This window comes from Indicator indicator, chromosome 4 (genome assembly GCF_027791375.1).
Source record: "Indicator indicator isolate 239-I01 chromosome 4, UM_Iind_1.1, whole genome shotgun sequence".
Lineage (NCBI taxonomy): Eukaryota > Metazoa > Chordata > Aves > Piciformes > Indicatoridae > Indicator > Indicator indicator.
In genome coordinates this window covers 3,851,889-3,878,774 of record NC_072013.1, presented here as the reverse complement: position 1 = coordinate 3,878,774, position 26,886 = coordinate 3,851,889, and the positions used below count along the sequence as shown (strand labels likewise).

General features: G+C 40.0%; 1 protein-coding gene across 3 annotated transcripts in view; it reads left to right on the top strand.

Annotated features, from left to right (window-relative positions):
- NRXN3 (neurexin 3) overlaps positions 1–26,886 on the top strand; it is a 909,976-nt gene that overhangs the window by 267,779 nt on the left and 615,311 nt on the right. For all 3 annotated transcript variants that reach the window (XM_054400548.1, XM_054400546.1, XM_054400549.1), the window contains 2 exons: positions 15,905–16,108; positions 24,038–24,064. In XM_054400548.1, the coding sequence (XP_054256523.1) occupies positions 15,905–16,108; positions 24,038–24,064 (231 nt within the window). The remainder of the gene's footprint in view (positions 1–15,904; positions 16,109–24,037; positions 24,065–26,886) is intronic.

Here is a 26,886-nt window from a genome sequence, read left to right as displayed (position 1 = left end):
GAGTCCAGTGTAAGAGCCGATGAATCACTCTATATTGAATACAGAGAAGTGGCTCACTCCTTGTGCAAGAGAGGCTGCAGGACTGCATCTCCTGGTGAAGAGCTTAACATCCCTTTTCTCCAGATATGTGGAGATTGATGGCTCATGCATTAAGCTATGAGTTTTTAAACTCATGAATGACTCTGTTGCTTTAAGATAACACCAAGTTGGAGAGTTATATATTCTTTATATATGTATCAAAGGTACTTGTCTTCCGTCACCTCAGTCTGACAACTTTTGTTGGCCCTCACTTGCACATTAGAAAGGGGACCAAATTGGGCTGTCTTCAGTGAGTGTAGAGATAGATTCTGATGACCTGTCAGAAGTGGATTTCAAGTATGTCTATGCCTGATACTTGATATCCTCAATACAAGAGTTGCTTTATTTTTTTTCCCCGATTGCAATCTCCTTTTAATATGCTGGCTCTAGTTTTGTAATGGTTTCTTAGGAGAGGATCTCAAAATCTGTTTTTGAAGAGAGGTGACATTCCTTCCTACTTGCAAGTAAAGGAAAACCACAAAGTGACTTGTTGAATCTCAAGAGTCCTATTTCTGCCCTGCTGCTTTAGATGACAGGTCAACATTATTAGGGGCTCAATAGAAAGAAAATGAAGAGTTGTCTTACTAAGTATTGTTTCAGCAAAGTCAAGAAGGAAATACTTGACCCATTTGGACTATATTAATCTTCTTTTGGTGCATAGCAAGGCCATTCTGCCCATACTTGAGTCACTAAAAAAAGTGGTTTGGGGTCTTCACCGCCAGATCAAATGATAGATAGCTGAAAGGAAAGTGCTTTGGTACTGGTTGAAGTATCCAGTAATTCAGTATCAGTGGAATACTCTAGCTTAACTCCATTTCTACACTCCTCCAATACTGGTAGTTTTCATCATAAATTAAGATGACATTATCAGTCCTCAAAATACCCAGGACTTAACTTTAGCTTTATTTTATTCTTTGTTGTGCAATCTCTCATCTGTGGCATAAAACTGGGAATCAAATCTGGCAGTTTGAGAAAGTAATCACATCCCTGATGAAGATACATTTTGTCACTTAAAACATATACTTCTGCTTCACCAGCAGCCAGTGATGTAGGAAGCAGTATATAATTAAATGTTGCTGTGATTGTCAATCCAAATTCAAGGCATGCAGGTCAAAGCAGTGATTATGACCTTGGTTGCTGGCTGCTAAACCTGCTTCAAAGTTACAGTTCTACCTTTAGGTGGCAGTTTCACGTATTCTGGTATTTTCTCAATGCATGTTTTAGGTTTGAGAAGTTGCATTTTCTGCCAAAATGAGGCAATCTTAGCTCTACTTTCCATACCAAAGGCACCTCTGTGAAATTCAGTATCACAGCGAAGTTCTACTCTATAGATAAGATCAAGCTTTTTGCTTTTCCAGGACCCAAGAAACAAAGAAATCAATATTTCTTTTTAAATAATGTAACATGGCAATTAAAGAAATGAACTGTGATGCTGTGGAAGATTAGTACTGTATAAATCCATGTGCTTCATCATTTACTGGGAATTGTCTTCAATATTTACCTTTCCCCTGTTAAAACTTTTTAATCTTTTTCCTTCCAGTGAAAATGTGCATACTCTCAGGTTCCAGACTGAGGGAAATCAGATAATAGTTATTTTTTCTTGGTTTAAATACGTTCTCCAGTGATGAAGTCCATGTTCTCGTTGCAATCTTAATAAATGACTGAGTTTCCTGAAGAGCTGGGACTGGAATCTATATTAAAAAACACTAATTCTGAGGCATTCTGCTAATGCTGAGGGAAGTTAGACCTTGAAATAAATACATCCCTGAGATGCAATTTCAAAGATCACATGATGAAGGCCTTGTTTTAGAAAAAAGGTAAAGAGAGGCTAAGAACAATGGCTGCAAACTCAGGCTTCAAAACAAAAAATATAACTACATCATGGGAATGTTTAGGTTGAGCCTTTATACTTTATCTCATTAAATTTTCAATGAACATTACATGCAGGTTTTTTTTTTTTTTAAATTCAGGATTTAGAAGTGAGGTGTTTTTTCTGCTCAGCATCAGTCTAAAAGCACCTTGTACCTGAGAAGCTAAGGACTAAACCTTCAAAGGCTGTTCTTCCTCAAAAAGACCAGTATGTCCAAGCCAAGGATAAGCCACAATGACTGAGATATTATGGGAAAAGTTTGCATTCTGTGGGGTTTTTTTGTTTGTTTACTTTTTTTACAGTAAAATGGCACTTTCATGTTGCATAGCACATGGATTTCACTTTGCCTGGTTACTGCTACTGTTGATCAAACCTCAAAGCTGTCATATTCTTAGTAACTCAGAGCTTGGCTTTCTGTTTGAGAAGGTGAGAGCTTTGCCTGTCTTATTTTGATTATGTTTCTCTGTTGCGTTCCTCTCCTTGTAGAGGTGGTATTCAGTTCAGCTGACATAGGAGGGGTGCTTATACAGTGTGAAGAAGTGGTGTAATATGCTCTGGAAGATCAAGTGGCAGCAGGTGTACCAGTGTGTTTCCCAGAAGAAATGGTGCAGTGTGACTGGATACAAGTCTTGTTTCTTCAATATCATGCAGAATGTTGTTAGGGCATGATAAAATTGCTGTTAAGACAAAGTCATCCCCTTAACTCCCGTCGAAGATAATGTGTTTGGCAGCACTGTGCATATTCTTTTTAGTTGTTTTTCTAAGTTGTTCAGGTGAACCCTGCCCCCCACTGCTGAATGCTGCTCTTTCAGAATTGCAGTCTAGCTTTCTCATTCCTTTCCTGTAGGTGCAGAAGCAGTTGCAGTGCAGACCCCAGATAGGCCAAGAGAAGGGCTTACAGATCACTTGGAGCAACAAAATACTGAAAAACCAAAAGGATGCTTTCAGATGATGTAGTTACTTTTTTCATTCCCCCCCTCTCCAGCTTTCATTGGTAATGATTAGTGACTTTTGTTACTATGGAGAAATACCATTTGAAAGAGTAGAAAATGTCAGACTCTCTCCCCCTGCCCCATTTTTGCCTGATAGAATGAAGGCAGAAGAAATTTCATCTCTGAAGTAGATAAAACTTGCTGGCAGGGCCAGTTCCAGTAGGGTTGTCTCAAAGTCTGGAAAACCTCATCATGATGGATTTACCACAGCCTTTATACAAAGTTAATCTGATAGCCATGCTCCTTTCTGCTTTTGCCATGCTTTGGTAAAGTGTGTTGGACTGAATTCTGATAATCACACTTTCTCTGCTATACTTCAGAGATTTGGCCAAATGATACAAGTGAAGGCATTCTTCAGTCCTTCAAACATACATTTGAACGTCTGGCCATCCCCAAAACTTACTTTGACTTCCATTTTTGAGTATCTCTCTTTGTTCCAATTCATTTCTTTCCTTTAGTTAACTCTTGCTAGGTACCTGTTTCATATTTGTATCAACAAAAGCTAATTGCTGTAAGAAGATTGTGCATCTAATTAGCTTTATGGATAATTTTCAGCAAATATATAGTGATTAACTGCCCTGACCTTACCTGTGATCCCACTCAGCTAAATGGGATGACTTTTGCAATTTACTCTCCTAGTTCCATTTCTCCTGCACTTTAGAGTGTGGGAGAGATTTTTAGTGAAAGCGAACCATTCTTTCCACTGTACAGAGTATTAAGACTGTGACTGATGACTTGTTTATCAAATACCTAAGTTGTTATTGGAATTCAGAATCTATTATTAGAGATGGAAATTCCTCTCTGCCACCTGATTAACTAACATGTTTTACTTATGATAGGTAGCTTTATTTCTTCCCTTGCCCCAGACTTCCTCAGAGCACAGGCTGCTCTGCGGGTCATTCTAAACAGGGATTTTAGGATGTGAATAACCTATCTTTAGTCTTAGTCTACAAAACTCCCTTTTTTCTCTAAGGTATTTTTGAACTCTGGTCTTTAGGAATTAGTGGTTGGTGTCTGAATTCTTTGTCCCACCCCTGGGTCAGGGATCTCAGCTGTATTGTCCTTAATTCTGTCTCAAGCCATATGAAGACTAACACTGGAGGAAGCAATTTTTCCTTGCTGTTAGTGTGTGTGGCTTTCAAGTTTAGTATGCAAAGAGGTTGTTCAGGAACCTAAAGAACCTGAGAACACCATAGTGAAATGAAACTTTTTATTGCCCACCCACTCAATGAAAAATTCCTTCCCAGGCAGTTAATTCCCAGGTATGCTGCCTAGCATCAAGAGAAGAAGTACAGGCAGTGATGTCATGCAGGAGGTGTGGTCATTGATTAGCAGACACTGAATTTTATGTTTTACTCTATTTACAGGTCTGAGGAAACCCTTTTCCCTGATGGGCTGCATTTAATCTGACATAATTTGATATAATGGATCAGAAATGTTATAACAAAATACATCACATCTGGTTTGCCACTGGCAATCTGGAGAGTAAATGTCCCTCTGGACTTTATTGCAGTGGACAGAAGTGCTTTAGAGTGGCTAAAAAGCAGATTATTCACCATTGAAACTCTCTTAACCCAGAGTTTTCCATTATGTCTAGCATAAAGAGAACAGTACAGGACATGACTGTATTCTCACATTTTGTCTATAAGTCTTGATATGGGTGATGATGTGACTGCTTTCCAATTTCACGTTCAGAGTAGGAGAGATCCAAGCATTTCAGTGGAAGCTATAGATTCTGCAGAAGCTGATTTGAAAATCTTCTGCACAGAAATGACATTTTTATTCTAAAATAGATGGCATTTTCAAGGTTTGGTTTTGTTCTGAATCAGAATAGACTCAAGCCTCAGAAACTATCACAGTAAGTCTACTGATAGAAGAAGCTGAACAAGATTCAGCTTTACTTAGCACACATCAGGCTGGTGCTTTTGGAGTATGACACTCTTCACTGATTTCTGACTGCTGCCCTGAACTTCAAAGTGAATAAAACAGGCAGCACAGTGCTTAATGTGAAAGTTTTTATACATCTACAATTGTTTTGACTGGAGGATTTCACAGAATTTGCCAACTAAATACTCACAGCTTCCACAAGTAGGATTTATTACATTTCAAAATTCTCATCAAGATAACTGGAGACTCTTGGGGCTCAGAGAAGAAGAAAAAGAGTAATTAGACTCTCTTCTCCATGCATAGAAATCTTCTGAGTTTTGGATGGAGGGTTTGGGATAGCTACTGTTGGATGTAAGCTCATCCACTGAATGCTAGGTTTAGGCACTTAAATCTTGCAGCACAGCTTTTGGCATTTGAGATAGGCTTGTAGGAGTTTAATAAGTGTATGATTTTTGCATAATTATAACCAGTGTTTTGGACTGTGAGATGCTAACCCTGTTCCTACCAGGAGATATTATAAGGGATCACTCATGGACAACTTTAATTGTCTGCACAAGGAAATTCTAGGTCATTTAAGTCATCATTAGTACAGAAGTACCACACATACCTATGTAAATTCTTTTTTTGCCTTCCTTGTTTTATCTGAAATTCCTTCTTTTATAAACACATTCCTTTACTGGTACCAGAATCATACAGTGGAATTTGGTTTGCAGGACAGTCATGCTTTCAAAAGGCAGTGTCTTTTACTTGAAAGTAGGACTTAATTTCTTTTATGTGCTAGTAAAATTTACGACATGTATTTCCTGCTTCAGCCTTCACAATCTTGGCAATATCAACTGCCATCCCATGCCATATGCTAGTTTCTGTGTCTCTTTTCCTCTTTGTCATGGTGACATTAATTGGGCAGCAATTGCAATTAGCTGGGTGAACAGCCCTGGCCATTGCATCTCTGCTGATGCCTTCATTAGGAGTGGACAGAGCCTGTGGGATGCCTGGAAATCAGTGTCATCATTTCTGCACTGTCTGTGCTGCACCAACACAGCATTGCTCTCAGGCAGGCACCACCCTGGGATTAGTGGTTTTGCAAATGTTTTTAGGAAAAGCAGCAGATTTGCAACAGAAAAAAAGACACTGAAAGGACCTTCCCCCAGGTCCTAGAATTATAAACTCATCTTAGTTTATCTTATATTTTAAGTTTGGAAGTTGTAGTCTAAAATCCCAAATGACATGTTAGCCTGTATTTTTCCACAGCAGGTATGCTGCTGGTACCTTCCTAATCGCTGCCTGCTTGCCTCTACATTAGGCTTCCCACAAAGATGACCTATTTGCCAGCTTTGTGAATGTTATGATATTCCTATTTCCATGAAGTTGCTTGCCTTATATTACCCAGGTCTTCTACCTACTTATTTTTAGCACGGCAGTCTCTCTGGCCCCTCCTTTATCAGAGATATCCTGGGTTGCAGAATTGTGGCTTTGTAAGAAAAACTACCAACGGTATACCTGTGATTTTTGTGGATAAGTTTACCCTACTGTTTGTAGACTCATGTTTTCTCTCTGCTCCCTGTTTTACTAATGTATCTCTTCCAGGACTTTATGGAATTTCAGAGGTGTGGGGCTGTCAGATGAAAAAAAGGTAGAAAAGGAACTAGAGGGTTTTCTGGTCCATGATATGAACCTATTTTAAACCAGAAGCCAGAGGCAATAAGTTATTGTTTTCCTTTCCAGTGCTCAAAATGAGAATTGAGGGGAAGCTGTTTGTGCTTATGTACAAGGTTATGAAAGTAGTTCACATCACAGCCTTTCTTTCAAAGATGGTGGGCTGGTGAGAACTGCCTTTTTAGTAGCTTTCCCACATACGTGAATTTTATAGCAGAGCCTTCACCTCCTGGAAATTTGGAGAAGTAATGCAAATTTTACTTCTGAGATCCATCCTTATAAACCTCTCAATTACCACCTGAGCATCAGCAGCCACTAGGGAGATGTTGGCAGTGAAACACCAGTTCAGTGAAAGCATTCTGGCTTGTGGGAGAAAAGCACTGAAAGTAATATAGTTGGATGTATGTTGTAATGTGTACAGCTTGGTTCCTAACTGTAATTTTTCTGAGATGATTCAGCAGGGGTAAAGAATTTGCCCAGGCTCCTACAGTCACTGTAGGAGAGCAAAGTTTTGAATCCTCTACTTCTTCAGTCTTAACGACAAGCATTCCCATTAATGAGATAACTCACAAGACAAAATCTTTCCCATCTCAGATCAGAAGCAGCTTGCAAGGCGTAAGGTGATTGCTGTGAAATGGTGCAATAGTCAGTGAAATGGATGCATTCTGGAACTCTTCACAAACTGCTCATGGTTGAAAGGGATCTCTGGAAATCTTTGCCCTAACTGTTTGCTCCAAGTGGGACCAGCTTCAAGAGCAGAATTCAATATTAATGACCTTATCTAGTTGAGTGTTGAAAATTTTGCAGGGGTGGAGTTTCTGCAGCCTTTCTGTTGCAATGTGTGGCTACCATTGTGTAATTTTTTTTCCATTAGAGTTTTCTTTGCTGAAAATTATGTCAGCTACCTTGTTTTTTTTGTTTGTGTTTTTTTTGTTTGTTTGTTTGTTTGTTTTCTTCCCCCCCCCCCCACTGGACACCTCTGAAATAAGCCAAACTTCATCTTTGCTGTAATCCCCCTTTCTTAGTGAACACCACTGAAAGACAGTAGTCAGATGCTTCATTCAGCTTGACAGTGCCATGAAGAGGACTCAGAGATGTTTAAACTAAACAGAAGTCACCTGACTTTTTAAACTGTTTCACAGTATCACAGTGTATCAGAGGTTGGAAGGGACCTCAAGAGATCACCAGGTCCAGCCCCCATGCCAGAGCAGGATCATGTGTCACCCATGTAATACAAACTCTCTGACTATCATTTTAGTAAGAGATTTCCCCATGCCTTTTTCATTCCGTGCCTTCCCCTTTCCACTCCTTGGCTTTGAGGAACAATTCTTCTTCTACCCTTAGCCTTCTTGCCAGAGATTTCTCCCCAGATAGTTTTACACAGTTCTGTAAATGTTAGAGTGACATTTGGAGTAAGTTTAAAAGAGTCCATGTGCTCCTTCTTTGTTCCCCTGTGCCTCTGCCAAGCTTTGGAGTAGCAACACAGCCATGCTCATTACCTCCCAGGGCTAGCAATAACATTTACAAGCTACAGTTTCTTCCTTTTGTAAATATTTCCACTGTGCTACTCAGTGCTCTTACAGCTCCTTCCTAGCTTGGTTCTTTACGACTACAGTTCAAAGAAGGGAGATGCAAAGTTTGGTAGGTAATATTTACTTTTCATTGTGGAATAAAATATTTCCTTTTCTTTTCTTTTGTTATTCTCTACCTGACAACATCCCTTAATTAACTTATCCTCATTTCTGTATGGTGACAACAGGAGGAAAGGAAGCACCTACCAAGCCTGATGCTAATGCAAACGGATACATACTTTGTAGAACAGCCACAGATTAGCCTTGAGAGCTGGAGAATTGGTTCATTCTAGAAGTTAAACAAAGCTAGAACACAGAGTGCAAAGGCTGCGGGATTCATTAGTGGAGGGAGATTTGGGATTCTGGATCCAAATATGACTTCTGTAGGTCAGTTTAAAATTTAGAAGGTCTCCATTGATCCTATTGTTTTAGACAGTCAAAAATTAACTAGTTCCTTGCGATTTCACCCATTTTAAGCTAAAAATTCTCAGGACCAGTTTACAAGATTTTGTTTTTATGTAACCCCCTTATCCTATTGAACTAGAAAAGCAAGGTGTTAATTTTGAATTAAAAAAAAATATTGTGTAATTCTGAAAAAAAGATATCTGCATTGCTTCCATTCATAATTGAAGCAATGTCAATGTCTAAACTATGAATAAAGCTAATTTTTTTTCCCTTGAGGAAGGACATTATAGTACTTGTACTGAACCTTGCACTTTCATACAGACATGTTGCTTGGGGCTCTTAGTTTACCTTCTTTGCCTAGAGTTTTGTATGTCTTGCATTTTGTGGGTACTTAGTGATCTTTTCTGCAGTAATTTGATGTTTCTGCTTATGTTTGGGAAAACAAAGGGAAGGGATAGGTAATAGATAAGACACTGAAACAGGTAGAAGACAGTGGCATGAAATGGAAATAGTGGAAATAGGGTATTTATTCTGTTCCTGGCTTTGTAGATTAATTGATAGGTGTGGTTTGCACTTCAGGTGTTCTTCGTGAATTTTTTGTTTTCTATGAACTAACCTGCACTTTTGGGTTATTTTCAGACTTAAATATATGTTAAAAGTAGCAAAATGTTTTAAATAATACTATGAAATAAATTCTGCAAGGTTTTGAAAAAATACATTTGATAAAAATTTTTCATCTGGATGTTGTCTGGTCTATATAAACATCTGCTAGCAATTTTGGTCTACAGAAGCATCCTTGTAAGTGACAGTTACTATTACTGCTCCAGCAGTATTCTTATATTCCTGAAAATGTGATGAATGCCTTGAAGCTAGCTCTATTATCTCTCACATTTGCTGCTCATTTGGAAATACTTTGTACATGTTGTACTGTAATTATTCCACTTCTAGTGCCCATTTGGTCTTGTGTGAGGTATGCTGTTCAAATTGGAGCATTTGAATTTTAGGAGTAGTAGTAGTATACAAACCAGAGAGAGGGCAGAGGTGAAAAGCAGAAGCAGCTAGTTATAGAAAGTAAAAATTGAATGAAAGGGATTTACTTAGTCTAGAACAGAGTGAAGGATCTGAAGTAATGATAGGCTGGGCTTCAGGGTACAAAGGTTCTTTTGTGAAGCAGCTGTATACCCACCAGGAGTAGGGAAGGAAGGTGTCATCTTACTCTGAAGGAAAGAAAAATTGGGATTGATGTTGCAAAAATACTTTGATCTGTAAAGAGATTAAACACTGGCAAAATCAGCAAAGCCAGTCCAATGTCTTTACATTTCTGTGGTTGTATGTGTCCAAGATTTTAACTTTTACCTTCATGAACTCCCAGTCCATTACAACTGATGACAATGCTGTTGACACCTTGTCAGGCTGAAATCTTTAAAGCAGAATAGCTTTGCGCTTACTGGCACAATCTGTATCAGTGGCTGATTAGTAGTATTATTTGAAAGTTATTTTGATGACCTAATAACTTCTCTCCTACCCTGGCTCAGGACCCCATGTCAGCCCCTTGGGGCCATCAGCCCCTCTCCCAGTGATACTGCAGCAGGGCTGGTCTCCAGCTCCCCACAGTGCTGCCTGGCCGTGGGCTGTGCTGAACCATGCCTATGTCCCATCCTTGTCATGGTGGCCCTGCCTGTCAGTTGTGGCACCTGATTTTAGCCCTGGCCTATGTATTGACTTCCTGGCCTGACCGTGCACCTGCCTTATTTCCTGATGTTTTCTGGGCTCTTGGTTGGACTCAGGCACCATCTACAGGTCTGTTGTCTTCACTTCCTGGGTGTGCAGGACAGGTCTGAGCATCAAGAGCAAGCCCTGGCAGTCCCACAGCTCCCAGCTCCTATCCTGTGGGAAGTGACAGGCAAGGCTGTAATTTCTTGTGAGCTCTTAAGTTCCCATGACATTTTTTCCACCAAAAAAGGCTATTATCTTCTGGGTTCTAGTCAGATTTCAGTCTAAGTGATTGCTTTTGGGCTTCCCAACTTACTTGACCAACTTCTGTTGTTAAAGCTCGCTCTTATGGAATCTCCTTGGACAGGAATTAAGGGATTTCTGATTTGGCTTTTTTCAGGTCCTTTTTCAGTTCTGTTTCTCTTGTTTTGTTTTAAGGGCAATTTGGATTTTCAGAAAATCAAGGCTGGTTTTATTCATGGCCATGTATTTGCTAATGGGTGTGGGAGGGAAAGAGGTGTTTTGTGTAATGCCTACAGAAATGTTTTGTCTCGTTTGTGGTAACAAGGTGTGGCACTTTTTCTTTAAGGATATTTGAATTTTTGCAAGAAGATGGAAATGTTTGGTCTTTATTCCCCCATAGTTTTGAACCAGCATAGCTGTTTTCCACATTTCTTCCTTTCCCATGTATCTCCAGTTTGTGACACTTGTCTCTGGAAGCTTGGTGGGAACTGATGGCAATAGCTGACTCTGGCAGGTGTAGCTAGAGGGTATATGTCATTGGTGACTTCGGCTAAACTTTTCATGAAGGAAGGATATTTTTTCCTCTTTTAGCACTGTTGTCTTTATGGAAATGTCAGGAAGAAAGTTATATTGTAGCCTGGAAGGCAGGGAAAAAACTGCAAGGAAGAACAGGAGATTACAGAAAAACGAAAAGGGAAAAGAAAGGAAAGAGGCAAGGTCTGAAGATTAATACAAGAGAAAGGTTAGAAAGCAGGAGAAAGAGCACAAAGAGGTCTTGAACATTTTTCTGTCTATACTCTAAGAAATGGCTGTTGTCATCTCCCCAGGAGGTTTATGCAGAGCCTTGTGGGGAAGCAGCAGTGAATTGCTCCTTTGGATGCTAAGTGTAAAATTGAAGCTGGCAGGGTCTTGGAGCACAAGACTGGGAAGCTAATCGCTCCTAATAACATATTGATTTTCACAGAGCTCTGGCATTATGTCAGGGTGGTTTTTGAATCACCACCTGGTTTCTTCCTCTTCCCATCTCCAGGCTAATGGAAATGAAGCTTCTGGCTTTGGGATTGCAAATAAATGCTGCTCTGGTTCTTTTTGTCTGGGCAAATCTGTGGGTCTCTGAAAGATGGTTTCACATATTGCTCCTATGCATGTATCTGTAAGACATCCAAGTATAATAGCTACCCTAAAAGTGGAGGGGTGGAAGGAATGTGCATGCATTTTAAACTTGGATGAATGTGCTGCCGCCTGTGTTTATGGTACTGAACAAAAGCATTACAGTCTCATTGCTGCAGGTGGCCAAGGACAATGGGCATCTTATCAGTGCTTACAAATATCTAAAGGGTGGGCGTCAAGGGGCTGGGACTGGATGACAGTGGTGCCCAGTGATAGGACAAGGAGCAGTGGGTGCAAACTAGAACACAGAAAGTTCCACATAAACAAGGAAAAACTGCTTCTTCAAGGGTGATGGAGCTCTGGAACAAGCTGCTCAGAGAGATTGTGGAATCTCCTTCTCTGGAGACTTCAGAACCCAGCTGGACACAATCCTGTGCAACCTGATCTAGGTTAACCTGCTTTAACAAGGGGACTGGCCTAGGTGATTCCCCAGAGATCCCTTCCAAACCCTGCCATTCTGTGATTCCATAATCAAATGGATGCCTGCATTCAGGCAGAAATAACCAGCACAGGTGCCTAGGAGGCTGAGGTCATCTACTTGTTGCCAGATTACATTCAGTGCTGTTTAGTCTTGAGAGGACCAAGAGGGAATCTTATCAATGTCTATAAATACCTGAGGGGTGGGTGTCAAGATAAAGCTGTCAGACTCTTTTCAGTGGTGTCCAGTGATAAGACAAAGAACAATGGGTACAAGCTAGAACATGGGAGGTTCCACCTCAACACAAGGAGACACTTCTTTATTGTAAGGGTGACAGAGCACTGGAACAGACTGCCCAGAGAGGTTGTGGAATCTCCTTCTCTGGAGAATTTCAAAACCTGCCTGGATGTGTTCCTGTGTGGCCTGCCCTACTTTGGTAGTGGGGTTGGTCTTGATGATCTCTGGAGGTCCCTTCCAAGCCCTAACATTCTGTGATTTGTGAACCCTGAACAAATTTGTTGTATGTGTTGCTCAGCTGTATCATGCCTTCCTTGAGGTTTTTTTTTTTTTTTTTGGACTTACTGTCACAACAAGGAGATAGGGGTTTTTTTGTATGACTGCTGCTAGGCAATGCTGTCCTCTGAAAGTTTTGTGTGTGTTGGTTTTGGGTTGTTTTTTTTGGTAGCTGGAGGGAATGATCTGTTTGCAAGAATATGTGCTGAAAAAGCACCCAAATCCTCCAGCTGCTGAAGAGATGCACTGTGAGAATGAAATCTATTAATTTTTAAAAGATGTCAAGTGCATAGGTGGCCTGAGCTGGGTCAAGCTCAGGTCAGCATAGGGCACCTGCAAGAATGGAAACTCATCATCTCCTATGATTGTGCGGCAGCTGTTTCAACTGTTTCAGGCTGTTTAATTTTATCTACTTAATTCTTACAAGGATTCATTGCTCCCTGTTTGTATGAGACTGTACAGAGAAGGGAACGTACTACCTGGTTTAGACTGCTGTGGGATGTCAGTTGAAACACCACAAGTTGAAACAGTTTTGTTCCATCTTCAGCAATTCTGAGTGTTCTTCAGGTCCTTCTTACATACGTATAATAACACTGATTGGGATTTCTCATCTAAGGACAGTAATTTTCTGGCAATAGGACATGAAAGACAAATTCTTTTTTTTAAGGAAGAGACTTCCCAAGTGAAAAGCAACAGGACAAGAGGAAATGGCCTGAAGTTGTGCCAGGGGAGGTTTAGACTTGATATTGAGAAAAATGTTTTTAGTGAAAGGGTAGTCAAGCACTGGAATGGGCTGCCCAGTGGCTGAGCCACCCTCTCTGGATGTATTTAAAAGATGTGTAGATGCAGCACTTAGGGACTTTGTTTAGTGGTGGACTTGGCAGTGTTAGGTTAACAGTTGGACTTGATGATCTTAAAGGTCTTTTACAAACAAAACAATTCTATGATTCTGTCATTATTGCCACACTTGGTTTATTGTCTTCGAGTGTCTGCAGAAAAACTTGTGTTTGCAAAGTACCTAATGCACGGTACATCAGAGAAGGAAGAAGCAGAGCTAGGACACTTGTGTCAGCTACTCCTACTCATAGTCCTGATATCCTCCAACTCCCATCTCACAGCTATTCAGGTGCTAGGGCAAGCAACTGTTTCATGCAAGGCACATCTGAGCTGAAGGCGTCAAAAGAGCCATTTCATGCTTGACTGCATTTTCTAATACAATCCACAGAGAGAGAGAGGAAAGAGAGCAAGGAGGGTTTGTGTGTACATATGCATTGCCTATGAGTGTATGTGTAATATACAGTACATTTAGTTCCAGCTTGCAGCTGTGGGTGGCAAGTAAGAGATGGAGACGTGAGAGGGAAGAGAATTCAACTTTGAAAAGAAGAAACCTTTCCTCTACCTTGAAAAAGAAGCTTTCTTTACTTCTCTGTTTCTTGGCCAAGCAAAAATGTGAGGCCCCAGGGCAGCACTGACAGCTGGTACCCAAAAGTTAATATATGGCTGAGTGAGCAGGCATTGTATATAGTGAGCTTTGGATGTACAGACCATGATAGTTTGTGGGAAGTGAAGCTAAGAAATCTAGTAAATAGGAATACTGTCCACAGGCACCTTATTTTACTGGTGCTCCCAGAAAAGTTTTCTTCTGTCTGCGTTTGTATGTTTCATGACCAGTGAGGTGCTGCATACCAGCTATTAGTCCAGTGGGTTACAGACCCAGCACAACCACAGTGATCTCCACCAAACATTTAGTAACCATATGCACATGTCCCTTGACACTTTATCAGCTTGATACTTATAGCCTCATAATCACCTCATTTGCATTTTTATTACCACTGCAGTTCTGATACTGTCTATCGTGGAGAGAGCCATGAGTTCTTTCCAGCATGGGAACATGGCATTCCTCAGTTTCCCATCTATCCACTTTGGCATCTAACATTCGGGCAGTGAGTGGATGTAAGGATTGGCTCTGCCAAACTGGTTTCCCTCTAGAAGTGCTGCTCCCATCAGCATGAGTGGCCTGGCTGGAAAATATGAGATAATAGGATGAAACATAAGGAGAGCATCTAGATTCCAGATAAAACATTGTTGCAGTTAGCTAAGTTAGATAGTTCTCTGGGGTGTATATGTGGTGCCTGGTGAGAAACACAAGCATCTGAGAAAAGTGTAGCTAAACTGGATGAGGCACTGGTAAGAGGCATTTGCAGAGCAATCCCTCCACATGCCTAGCAAGCTGAACTGGCTTTTTTTGTTTGTTTGGTTTTTTGAACCTTTGGGATTTTTATATATAGTTTTGTGGTAGATGTCCTATATGGAGCAATCTCTGCAGCTTTTGCTTTTGATAGGAGTTGGCTGTTTGGATAATGGATTTTCTGATTCATACATTAATATATTTACGTAGAATTGTAAATTCTGCAAGTAAAAATGCTTTGGAGCATATTCCTAACCTGAAAAAATGATTGCCATGCTGCAGTTTGTCACAAGTATTTCATTCTACCTCCTTAGAGAATACCAGTTTCTGCAGGCAAGACCCTGCACAAACAGAGAGTTGTTAAGTTCTATAACTCCTTTTCTAAGCTGAACTTCCCATTTTCTTTGACATCCCTGGAGATGATATAAAAATAAAATTTCTTTCCTTGCTTCCTTTCCTACTCCTGGCTTTCATTGTGCCTCCACCTTCTGACATTTTCAGCATTTGAATGACACTTAAAGTTGCAGTGGAGTTTGTTTTGTTCCTTTCTTCATTTGTATTGCAGTGCCATTGGTTGTGTCAGCAGAGCTCTGCAGAGGTTACTTGTTAGTAAGGAGTGGGAAAATGTAAAAATCACAAGCCAGTACAAATCTGATGTAGAAAAGACCTGTTAGGAAACTTGCTTCATACAGTTGTTTTTCTTTGAAGTGCTAGCAATGGAATGAAATTCTTTTGTAAATAAGCAATAGCTCTTAGCAGTACCAAAAATAGGAACTATGAGCCATCAAAGGCAAGACTGAATGCTCTAGTAGGAGTGCTGGAGACATTATTTAAAGTAGTCATTACAGCTAGTGCTGGGGACGGCTGGGCTAATGGCGGAGATTGCATTTTCTTGAAGGTGCCAGAGGCTCTGCCAGCTCATTATCACAAAAGGGCCCTGTGCTAACACAATTGTCCCTTGGGAATTGTGTCTCCATGGGTACTGCATCCAGTTATGGTGAATACTGTATCTTTGTGTTTGCTACTCATATTTGTCACATAGGGTTGCTGAAAGCAGTTGAACAGATGCAGTGCTTTCTGTGGTGAGTGGCATGATTTCACAGTGCTCTGTGGTAGAGGTCATGGTTCTCCAGGAATTAAGATTGCATAAAGGTGTAACTTATTTTCATTTTTTTGCAATTGTTTGCTGACTCCTTTCAGAGGCCTCTATCTTGAGCTATGATGGCAGCATGTACATGAAGATCATCATGCCTATGGTCATGCATACAGAAGCAGAAGATGTGTCCTTCCGTTTCATGTCCCAGCGTGCTTATGGGCTGTTGATGGCTACCACCTCACGAGACTCTGCTGACACTCTGCGCCTGGAGCTGGATGGAGGCCGTGTCAAACTTATGGTCAATTTAGGTATCGTATAAAAACTTTCCACTGCCCCTTCACTATTAGTTTGGGCTTGTGATTAGTGGTTTTTTTAGTCATTTTGTTTCATTTTTGTTGGTTTGGTTGGATTGATTTCTAAAATAACTGCTGAGACTCATAATATTATTCTCTTGCGGGGAGAAATTCTCTTCTGCATTGCTGCATGAAAATTTGCTGTCAGTTCTTTGTTATGGACAGTGTTGGTTTTTAAGTATTTAAGTTCCTAAGTTTCCTTTCTTGGGACTGGTGAGCTCTGTGTGAGACATGCTGCTTGGTCCATCTTTTGATCAGTTACATCCCTCATTCATCCAGCATCACTCAAAACAGTCAAAGGCAAATGTGAGAGGAAAGAAAAGTGGATATGGTAGCAAACAGAAGTCCTGTGAATCCCATGCCCTTTACAGAATTTGGCAGCATTTGATACAACTTGGTTTATTTTACCCATTTGATGTGTTGTTTTTGTTGTTGTTTTGGTTTGGTTTGTTTTTCTAATTGCTATATGTTTCAGCCTTCAGGACTTTTTACATCTAGCAAAAAAGCCTGTGGGGTTTTTTTCTGATTGTGTCTTCAATAAAATGAAGACAGCAACAGTGAAAGTGCAGCCCCGATCCCAGAGGGTTGTGTTCTGTCTCCTTAGAGTTATACTTTCCCAGAAAACAATAAAACAAAACAATTAGAAAAAAGTCCAGCAATAACAACACTGGAAAAAATAATAAATTGAAGTCAATGTGCTATTCGATTTTCTTGCCAGTCTTTAAGTGCTGTACTGAATAACAAATAGCCTTTTTAAACACTGTAAATACACAAGATGAAGCTTTCTTCAACTTCTCAGTGATTTTACTTTATGTGAATCCAGGAGTATTAGGTAAGAAGAGATTCTGAGTCAAAGAGGCAGAACTATTATGATAGTGCAAAACGTTAAACCTCTTCTAATATATAGGCTACTCTATATGAAGATGTGTGCATAGTTTGTGAAAGCTTTGTGTCAACTTCCAAAGTTCTAAGCCCCATTGGAGCAATGTCTTGCTGCATCATATGAACTTGTGTGGTGATCTTAGGGTTCTTCATCAACATCTGGGCAATATGCTGTCCAGCAGTTGCCCTTTGGAACTAGCTTGTTTTAAAAATTGCTTCTCTTTGGCTTTGAAAGTTCAAGTTAGACCCTAATATCTGTTTTTGGAACACGAACGTGATGAGAAGATGTATTTAAACAAGTTTGTATCTCTTTAAAGCAAAGAGTCTCCATCTAAATTGTTACAGAATTTCTGTTTGGAACATATATATGCTCTGATCTGGCTTGGCTGAAGAAGATTAAAGCATTATTGAGTGCCTTGCTAGCATAGGAGCATAGACTTGCCTAGAGGAGAGGAGGAGTAGATGAACTTCAGCTATGGCAATAACTTTTCAGATAAAGAGAAACAGCACTCTGATGATAACCATCTCTACCTATATTAACTTTAAGTGAAGGAAAATGTCATAGATTTGTAAGATTTCTCTGGAGAACAGCTCAAAATAATTGCTGTTGAGTATTCTTACATGTGCAAAAAGAATCTTTCAAAAAACTCCTGTGTGAGTGTGTGCATGTGTGTATGTTTCTTCTGATCTAATACAGTTAGTGCTAATAATCTGGAAAAATGAGATTCACACACACACACACACACAGAGAGAGAGAGTTTCCTGTCTTGGCAATTATTGCTATCCATTTTCTTCTCAGAGAATAAATGTAATCACTGGAAAACTGGCAGTGTCATGCTTCTGTCAGAGAAGTGATGGAGCAGCTGAATATCTGCTTAGCTCTGCATTACCCCCTTATAACCCAGAGACAATGCTTTTACCTTGCATGCCTTACTTTCTCTCTTTGTTGAAGAGGGAACACTTTGCAACTTGCCAGGGATGTGACAATAATTTAATGTGCTGCCTTTGATACTCCCATATAAAAGGTACTACAGCATGAAAACTGCCAGACTTAATAAAAAATTATCACTTGTTCTTCTGAGAAAGGTACCACTTGTTCAATCCTTCAGCTTCCTTTAAAATCAGTGTGAATAGGGGAATTGCTCCTTTGGGGAATTCAGGGACTCCTAGACTTAGACCCTAGGTAAATATGAGAAGAATATAGATTACCCTGAATATGCTTAGAAAGTTTTACAGCTTACTCTTTCCTTTCCAGCTTTCCTTATATCATGCTGGCAGACAATATTTCCCCTCAGGGCCTGTCAGTATTGTGTGCCTGATTGGAACTTGGTCACTTTTAACACTTGCTGTTATGCCAGCAGCTAGCCTGGTGGACTGTTCTGCACTTGCTGTCTGGCATCTAAAAGACATGGCTCAAGAACTGACATGTGGTCTAGACGTGTCTGGGAAGAGGTGTGCCATTGATGGCTTCATACAGGGGCAAAATCTGGAAACCAAACCCTGTACTAACTGAAGGCTATTTTTTGTGTAGTTCCAGGGACTGAAGTAATGTATATGCCAGATCTGTGATCTTTTCAGCTGGGAAATTTTGTGAGGTTGAATCTCCCCTCAAAGTGACTACAGGCTGCATCAGTGGAAAACTAGCATCATTCTCCCATATTTGACTCAGAAGAAGGGTAGTTTAGACTGCTGGAACTTGGATTGAGCTTCATCTCTCCCCTCTTCAGATTAATAAAGCTGTCAGATACATCCCTTGAAACAGGACTTTCCTTCTATCAAAAAAAAGGCAAAGTTACCTTGCTGTTAAAGAAGCAGAATTTCGGGAGGAATAATCTTATCAGACCCATTCATTTTCAGTTGTTTACTGTAAGTCATGTCTAACTCTGTAAGGAGACTGTTCATGGCCAAAATGTCACAAATGAGAACCAAATCTTCATTTATCTGACCCTGCTAAAATCCCCTTATCAGTAAGAAACAGTCATCAGCACCACCTCTAAAGACCTGAGTATGCTTGGTGCTGACTAGGTATGTGTCAGCATGTCCAAAAGTGTCTAATCCAGGACAGATGTGTGTAAAAAAAGACTGTTTTGAGTGGTGAGTTATTTAATTGTGCCTTTCTTATAAGTCATTTAATATTATTACTAAGAGCTGTCTCTTTCTTCTCTTCTTTGATCTATTCCGTTTGATTACTTATTATTGTTTGTGTGGTTATTAAGGTCTTTCCTATCTTGGTTTTTCTTTATTTTGTTTTCTTTTTCTTTTTTTTTCTTATTTTTTTTTAAAACTCTTCCGTGTATTTCAGTTGTGAAGCTTTCCCATACCCCATCAGCCATAGTAAATCAAAAGATGGTATTCAACCCTTCAAAGGCCTGAAGCCTGCGGCCCGCACAGCAAACAGCCCTGAGAACAGAGCGTACAGAGCAGCCTGCAGGGGCTGGCATATCCCACCCACCTCCTCAGCACTTAGTGTCCAAACCAAACAGGGTACAACCAGATCATTCAGCAGGCATGGGTGGGCATGGGTGGCTGGGCGCTTGCTGTGGTGGGAGGGAAAGAAAGAGCAGTGATGAATAATTCTCTAAGAAAGAGGGGTGAGGAAGTTGTTTCAGACCCTTCCCATGTGGGTGCCCAAGGCACTACAATCTGCATGTTAACAGAACATCTCACAGTAGTTTGAGTGTTTGTTGTATGAAGACTAGAATTCCAAAGGTGATACAGATCTCACTTCTGTAGCGGAGGGCTCTGAGGAAATGGACTAAAGCAGAAGGAGACAGAGAGAGAAAATAAGCAAATTATGGCTTGGAACACACACTGGAGTGGTTTCTGATGCTGAGATGTGCAGAAAGGGAAAGAATGACTGGTCCAGTAGAAAGATCCAACTTCACATTCTTCCTCCCATTGATGAGTGGGAGAGTTATGGTGTCACTGACTTTTATTGAAGAATATTTCAATTTTTTTTCTTCCTGGCCTGGCTTATCTTCAGGTCATTGGTGACTAGAATACTTTCTGCTTCCTGTTAATCAGAGTCATCTCTCTTGTAAGGAAGTGTAATCATCCCTCTTGGCTATCTTTTTCTAAGATATCTCTTGAAGGTTGTCAACGACATCTTTGCCTCTCCAAAATGAGTAGTTTCTTTTGTGATTCTTACACACAAACATAGCAGACACATTCTCTATTTTTCTTTTTCAAATGTATGGGAATTTTTATGCCAGGTTTCCTTTGTGCAGATCATATACTCCGACCTGCAAGTGTATGTCCACTCACACTGTTCCTCATTAATAAATTTCTTCCCTATAATTTGTGCATACAAAGGCTCTTGGTTTTTTTTTTGGTTTTTTTTTTTTTTTTTTGTTTTTTTATCATAGGCATGCAAAAATGTTTGTCAGTTGACAGCTACAGATGGTTGCACAGTCTGACTGCATCCAAGTAGGAGAGAGGTAAGGAGCCACACAGGACATCATCTGCTTTCTCCATAGGAAATAACCTCAAGTTTAGAAACAGTCAGGACATGATTATCACTAGTGTTCTAGCCTTGCCTTAAACTGCTCTTCCGTAACCACACGTGGATCCTCACCAAAAGGAGCAAACACTTTGTCATCACACAGCACAGGTGACTTTACTTTCCTGATTCGAGGGGAAAACAGCCTGGAGTCTTAGTAATGTCAAATAAATCTCACTGTTTTCAGGCACAAAGATAAAAATGGTAAGAGACACAGGTCCAATTCACTGAGGCTTTTGTCTGTTATAAAGATATCTCTATTCAAACAATTAGTCCTAGGGCTAGCTAATTGCAGTGCAGCTATTTAACCTTTTGCAAGGAGAGTGTCTTTGTCCCTTTTTCCAGGTGACTGGCTCTGGAAAACCTTCCATCCAAGCAATAAGGAAGCGGCTCCTAGTTTACATGAGGAATAATAAAGTAACTAACTCTAGAAGGTCTTCCCAGCTCATCCTGCGTTCCAGGCAGTTACAGACTTTGTTTTCACTTCACTGCTGTCCTCCAGATTCTTCATCCAGTTGCTGAACTGGATGATGACTAGATTTACAGCTGTTTAAGCATACTGATCTTAGAAACTTAAAGCAAGAGAAAATATCTTTTAAGTTAGGAATGCAGGCATGCCTAAATAAAGTATATCTCATCAGTACAAGCTGATAATGGAGTTGAGAGCCCCAGATAACAATTAGCAGAAATCTTATTTCCCTGGTACTGTGCAGGAGGAATTCCAAGCAGTTCTTTTAATTATTGCTGAATTACCCAGCTGCTGCTGTTTAGAGCACAACGATCAGGCTAAACCTGCACCTTACTGCTAGGGAAAGCATTTTCTGCTTTGGAAGGTCTTTACTAGTTTAGAGGAAAATAGTTATTTTCTTCCTTCCTAAAGACTGTTGTAAGAGAGGGAAAACAGCTTCATGTATTAATGCTTGGAAATTTTCTTGGGTTGCTTTGGGCAAGGCTCAGAATTAAGGAAGTGAACAAACAACCATATGCTTGATCTTTGAAGGTATTATGGAGAGCATGGTGATGCAGGTGTAGCAGTCAGGCAGATGTACTCATTCAGCTGCATGTGGGATCCCCACTGACCCAACTGGACTAAGTTTGGTTCTGGGCTAGTTCTTCTGCAGTGCTCTTGGGCATTTCTGACCACAGTCCATTGCATGGCATTGAGGAGCCCTCGTGCTTACAGTTTCTGGAGATCTGATAGTTCTGTGGTAGTTGTCAGGGCATCCTCTCGGTCACCTGATCTCTCCTTGGCCTTTGAAATAGAACTGTAGCATCCAGGATAAGGGCTACACTGGTTTTCAGTTTGAAACATTGATCCCTTCATCTGGAGCAGTCAGTGACTCAGCCTTAGGGTAAGCCCTGGGACATGTAGTTATTTTAGTATCACTGCAAAAAAAAAAAATTAAAATGCAAAAATGCAGACACCAATACCACAACAACAGTTTTAGTCTTCAGCTCTGATGAATGTTATTGAGGACCAGCCATATTTCCTTTTCCAGCACATGTACTTTTTAGCCCATAAGAAATTCCCCTGTTGTTCCAGCTGTAACAACTCTCAATCTTGCTTGCAGTGGGTCTTGGGAGTCTCTCTCACTCTTGCTCTCACTCTCTATCAGGTCACAGAGGGAAGTTCCCCAGCATGTACTTCAGAGCATCCCTTACCTGACCCAACTCCTGTAAGGGATATAGCCACCACTGTATGGTGATTGTACCAATTGCTCCAGGGCTGTTTGCTCCCACTTTTCTGTTGCGGTTGACGACACATGACAAACCTAATCGCACAAAACCAAACCCAGATTTTTTCAAGAGAAGTTCTGCTTCCAAACAGACTCTCTCTGGATATGCTACTCCTGATTGGTATGCCCCTGCTCATTATAGATATTTATTTTATAGACTCTTACTCTTTCCCCTCTTTTACTTTTTAAAGAGCTGCATTTATTTTCAGATTATGTAACAGTTTTCTTACATCTATCTGAGTAAACATAAAATTGGTCCAATTAAGCAGTAAACTGTATTGTATTTCTCTTCCATTCTATGTAGTCCCTCTTGCTGGGCCATATGTCTGTAATAAATAAATGACTGTCCCTGCTGGTCAAAGCTTTAGTGGTCCAGGCAGGGTGTCCAGTAACATGGTGCTGTTATTCCTGACCTTGATTTCCAGAGAGAAGGTCAGCATGGCCCAAGATATGTAATAGCATTCTACAGTAGCTCTTGCCCATGTCAGGCACTACAGTAATGGATGTTCACAAGACTGTAAGTAGGCATTTACAAATGTAAGATCCTGTTATGGGGTCGTATCCTGAGCATTAGTGCGTTAAATGGGAAAAGTAATGCTCAGAAACCCTTTAGCTCAGGCTTTCTTACTTCAGCTTGTTTTCTTTGTGAGGACTCCTCAATTACCCTGTCTTAGATTTCACAAACAACTCTATTTTTCTTTTCACGTACCCCTCTTCATCCCTCCCTTGCCTGTAACCTCTGAACAAAACAGGGCCCACAAAGGTTCCCAGATCTGCTACTTCACTGCCCATTTCATTTTCTTCCTGAACGTTGTGAGCATCACTTCAGTTTTAGCGTTCAGAGAGCAAGATGAGACTGGGCTCTGAGAAGCTGGCAGGTCTGGGGACCTTTGAAAAAAAATCCCCCTTTCCCCTGCCAAGCAAAACCAAAATAAAAAAATTTCCCACCCTCCAGAACTAGCTGAAATCTGGGCTGGGCGTTCGTGCGGTTAGCTGTTTGCAAGTGGCCATTTTATGATAGGACACAACTGGGCAGTATATTAACCCTTTCCTCACCTGAATGGACAGTGTCAAATGTGTCTGAGCACATATCAAGAAGTATTCTGGGCTGGATTTGGGGTAATGAGAAGAGGGTCTGTCTTTGGGAGAGCTGGAAAGGGTTAAATATTGTACCAGCAAATCTCACGGTCTGATTTTCCAGGTATTCTGTGTTGGACAGATGGTGTATTTATGCAATAACAATACGAATTAATTCAAAAGAAACCAAGTGTAAAGGTTGACTTTGAGCTTCAAGCTTAGAGAAATGACTAAAGGTCTTTAAAAGTGGAATGACACTGGAGTATGACTTGTATTTTGAGGGAGATTTTTTTGTGTGTGCCTTAATTATCAATTTTTTTTTATTGTAATTCACATCAGTTCATGGTCTGGAGTAGAAGATACTCTTAGATGCATAGATTTCTATAAAAAGAAAATAGCTTTCTGTGTCAGCTTGTGGATATATATGTATATTGGTATATCTCTCTATACATATGTGTATATATATATGTGTGTGTATATATATATATATTTATGTAATATAAATTTATGTAGAATATACTGTACATATACACCCACTCTTGAACTTGTACAGACTCTTTATAAGTATAAAATGGCCACATCTCTTTGCGTGTGTCTGTCCCCGGAAGGGTGGACTGATTGTTTTTGGATGTCTGCAGCTGTTACCTTGAAGGATGCAATTTCATCTTTCATTTATTTTTCCCCATCTAGACTGTATCAGGATAAACTGTAACGCCAGTAAGTTTTCCCTCAAGTTTCATTTTGTTCTCTTTCTATATATATTAAAATAACTTTATTTTCTTTGCTGTTTTATAAGCTGTTTTTATTTTGTTTTATTTTTTCCTTTTCTTTAAAAAAAAAAATAATCTTCTGAAATTGAAGGGTTGGATGGGATATGAAGCTGTGGGGGGAGGAGGGGAAATCTTAAAGTGGTTGTATATGAAAATTTTGTGCTAGGTTTCTCCAAGGAGGAGATGAACTATTATTTCATAGCTTTGCAGAAGAACGCCTGAGGAACTTGGTGAGCTGATATCATATTTCACTGGTAACCTGTTGTCTTTCTGAAAACCTTTAAAGAACTACATAAGAATAACAACAGGTATCGTATGCACTTCTCCACTACAAAAAAAAAAAAAAAAAGCATGCTTATTTAAAAACCAAAGCAAAACAAAAGAAAACCACCTCCAACTCATTTTATTTAGGAATGGTGACAACTTAAGCTGGTATTTAATCAAAATCCTTTATATTTGGGTATAAAAAAAGGAAGAATTGGACCTTAGTTTTTGAATACATTCTCAGTTACTTGATAATCTTTTGTATAGCATTTACCACCCTTTGGTTTCTATGAATTCCAGCTGAATCTCTGGGCTACTGAAGATCCATGTAAGTCTGTATAAAAGTAGGCAAGAAGACTACTGAGATCTCTGTGAAACGTGGTAGTGAAAGATCATCCCAACTTCTAGACTGAGCAAGCAAAATCTTTTCTGTCCTATTTCAAAAGCTGATGGAAGTTGCTGTGGGCCTCAAAGTAAAAAGAACTTACCAAAGAATGGAGCTTCTCAGCTCTCAAGTGTGACTTCAGGCTTATATTACTTGAGACGTGGCAGATCCTCTGTGTTAGATTTTTATGTGGAAATATTTATGGAAGGGCTAAACATCACTTTGGAAATGATAGAAGTGATTAAAAGGTGAGGATGATCCATGTGTTTTCTAGAGGACTTTTTCTTTTTTTGCTCACCAGTCAGCTCTATCCAAACTAGCAGGAAGATGGAAAGAAGGATGTTGCAGCCCCAGAAGTGAACACAGAACTTTCAAGTAGCAGAACCAATTGTAGTAGCACTGAATCTTATTGTGAAGCAGGATCTTAACAGCTTTGCCGTAGTTTTGGACTTGTTTGTAGGTTTGTAGTGTTAGACATTAGTTTGCATTTCCCCCCCATGTTTAATATATGGTTCTCTGTGGTTGCAAATAAAAACCCCATAAATGCACACATAAGAAGATATTAGGTCAGCTGACCCTCCTGGTGGTCCCAGTGCTAGCTGATTGAGATCCTACTTTGGAGGAAAGTGGAAACAATTAGTTTCTTGGTCATGGGAGCCTGTAGCTAGGGACAAGCCAGTACTTTGGCTGATGTGTGATTAATCCTGCTGTGAGCCCTGATACACAGTAAGAGCTTGATCAGGAGGAGTTCACAATGTTAACTGGAGCCTTGTTCAACCCTATTGCAGGGCTATGTGGGATTTAGTCCTGTGTGACTCAAAGTTTGACAGCTCTTGTTTGAATTTCTTTTGCTCTTCGAAGTTTTAACGTTGCGTTTCAAGATAGAGTGGGTAAAATGAAAAATGTCATGAGTCTCTGATAGAGTCTGGCAGTTTTTACCCAGCAGCACTGAGGACATTTGCATTAAAATAGGATCCTTTACTTCCTAAGAGTTCAAATACTCTTGCAATGTAGCCACATATAACCGTATTTGTATATGTGCACCATAGTTAATGTGTGTCATCTGAGCATCCATATCAGTTCCTCTGGTAGTGGACAACGTTCTGCTGTTGTTGTTGTCATGGTCTTCAGCTCTTGATGACAGCTGGCTGTAAAGGCTTACCTATGGAAGACTCTTCAGAAGGGAAATCAACTTTAGTAGCAAGGAGTCTGGTTTTCATGTAAATCAAACTCTAGCAATAATCAGGAGAAATTTTCAAAAAAGAAAAAGATAGAAAAAAGAATTGTATAATCAGAGCAGGAGGAAGACAGTCTGAATCCAGTGCTTTTGTTAATTTCCCCACAGGCATCAAAACATCTTGAATCATTTTGCTTCCATGCATTTTTAATAGTTGATCCTGTTGCATTTTTTAATTAAGTCTTCCTCTGAAGGTCTGTATTTATTTATTTATTTGTTTTAAAGCACTTTGGATCTTCCTAATTTATTTTTTATGATACTTTGTTGAAAACAAACAACCCTGCTTCTAGTCCCTCCAACACCTGGGGTTGTTGCTGCCTGTTACAATGGCTTGGGTCATCTGTCCTGCTTTGTAGAAGGGAACCTGCTGGGGACTGATTGATGAAAAACTGCATACTCTTGCATGAATAAATTATGGTTAGGCAGAGGCAATATCACTGTAACCATTCTTGCAGGCCCACTGACATTTATTTGTTCAGGGGGAGTTACCATATACAAATGAGTTTACCAGTGTCTGTTTAAATGAGCAAAAGTGATTTTAAGTAACTTGACAAGTGGGATTCCCAATCAGTTGAAGACTTTCAGGTCAAGCAGTCACCATTGCTAACTGAATAGAAGGGACCTGGTGCATGTTTTAAAGGTAAACAGAGCTGTACTTTCGGAGTTCTGTGAAACATGTAAGTTAAAGAGCCTACTACAGCAATCACTGAAGCTCATACTATTTGAGAGGAGTCTACTATATTGTCCTAGGTAAGCATTTAATTTTCAATATACTTGCTCTTAATTTTGATTGGAAAGATTGAGGCTTTTTTTGTTTTGTTTGTTTGCATGTCTTCAGATTGTCATGTATCTGATGCAAAATAACTGCTTTCTATCATTTCTT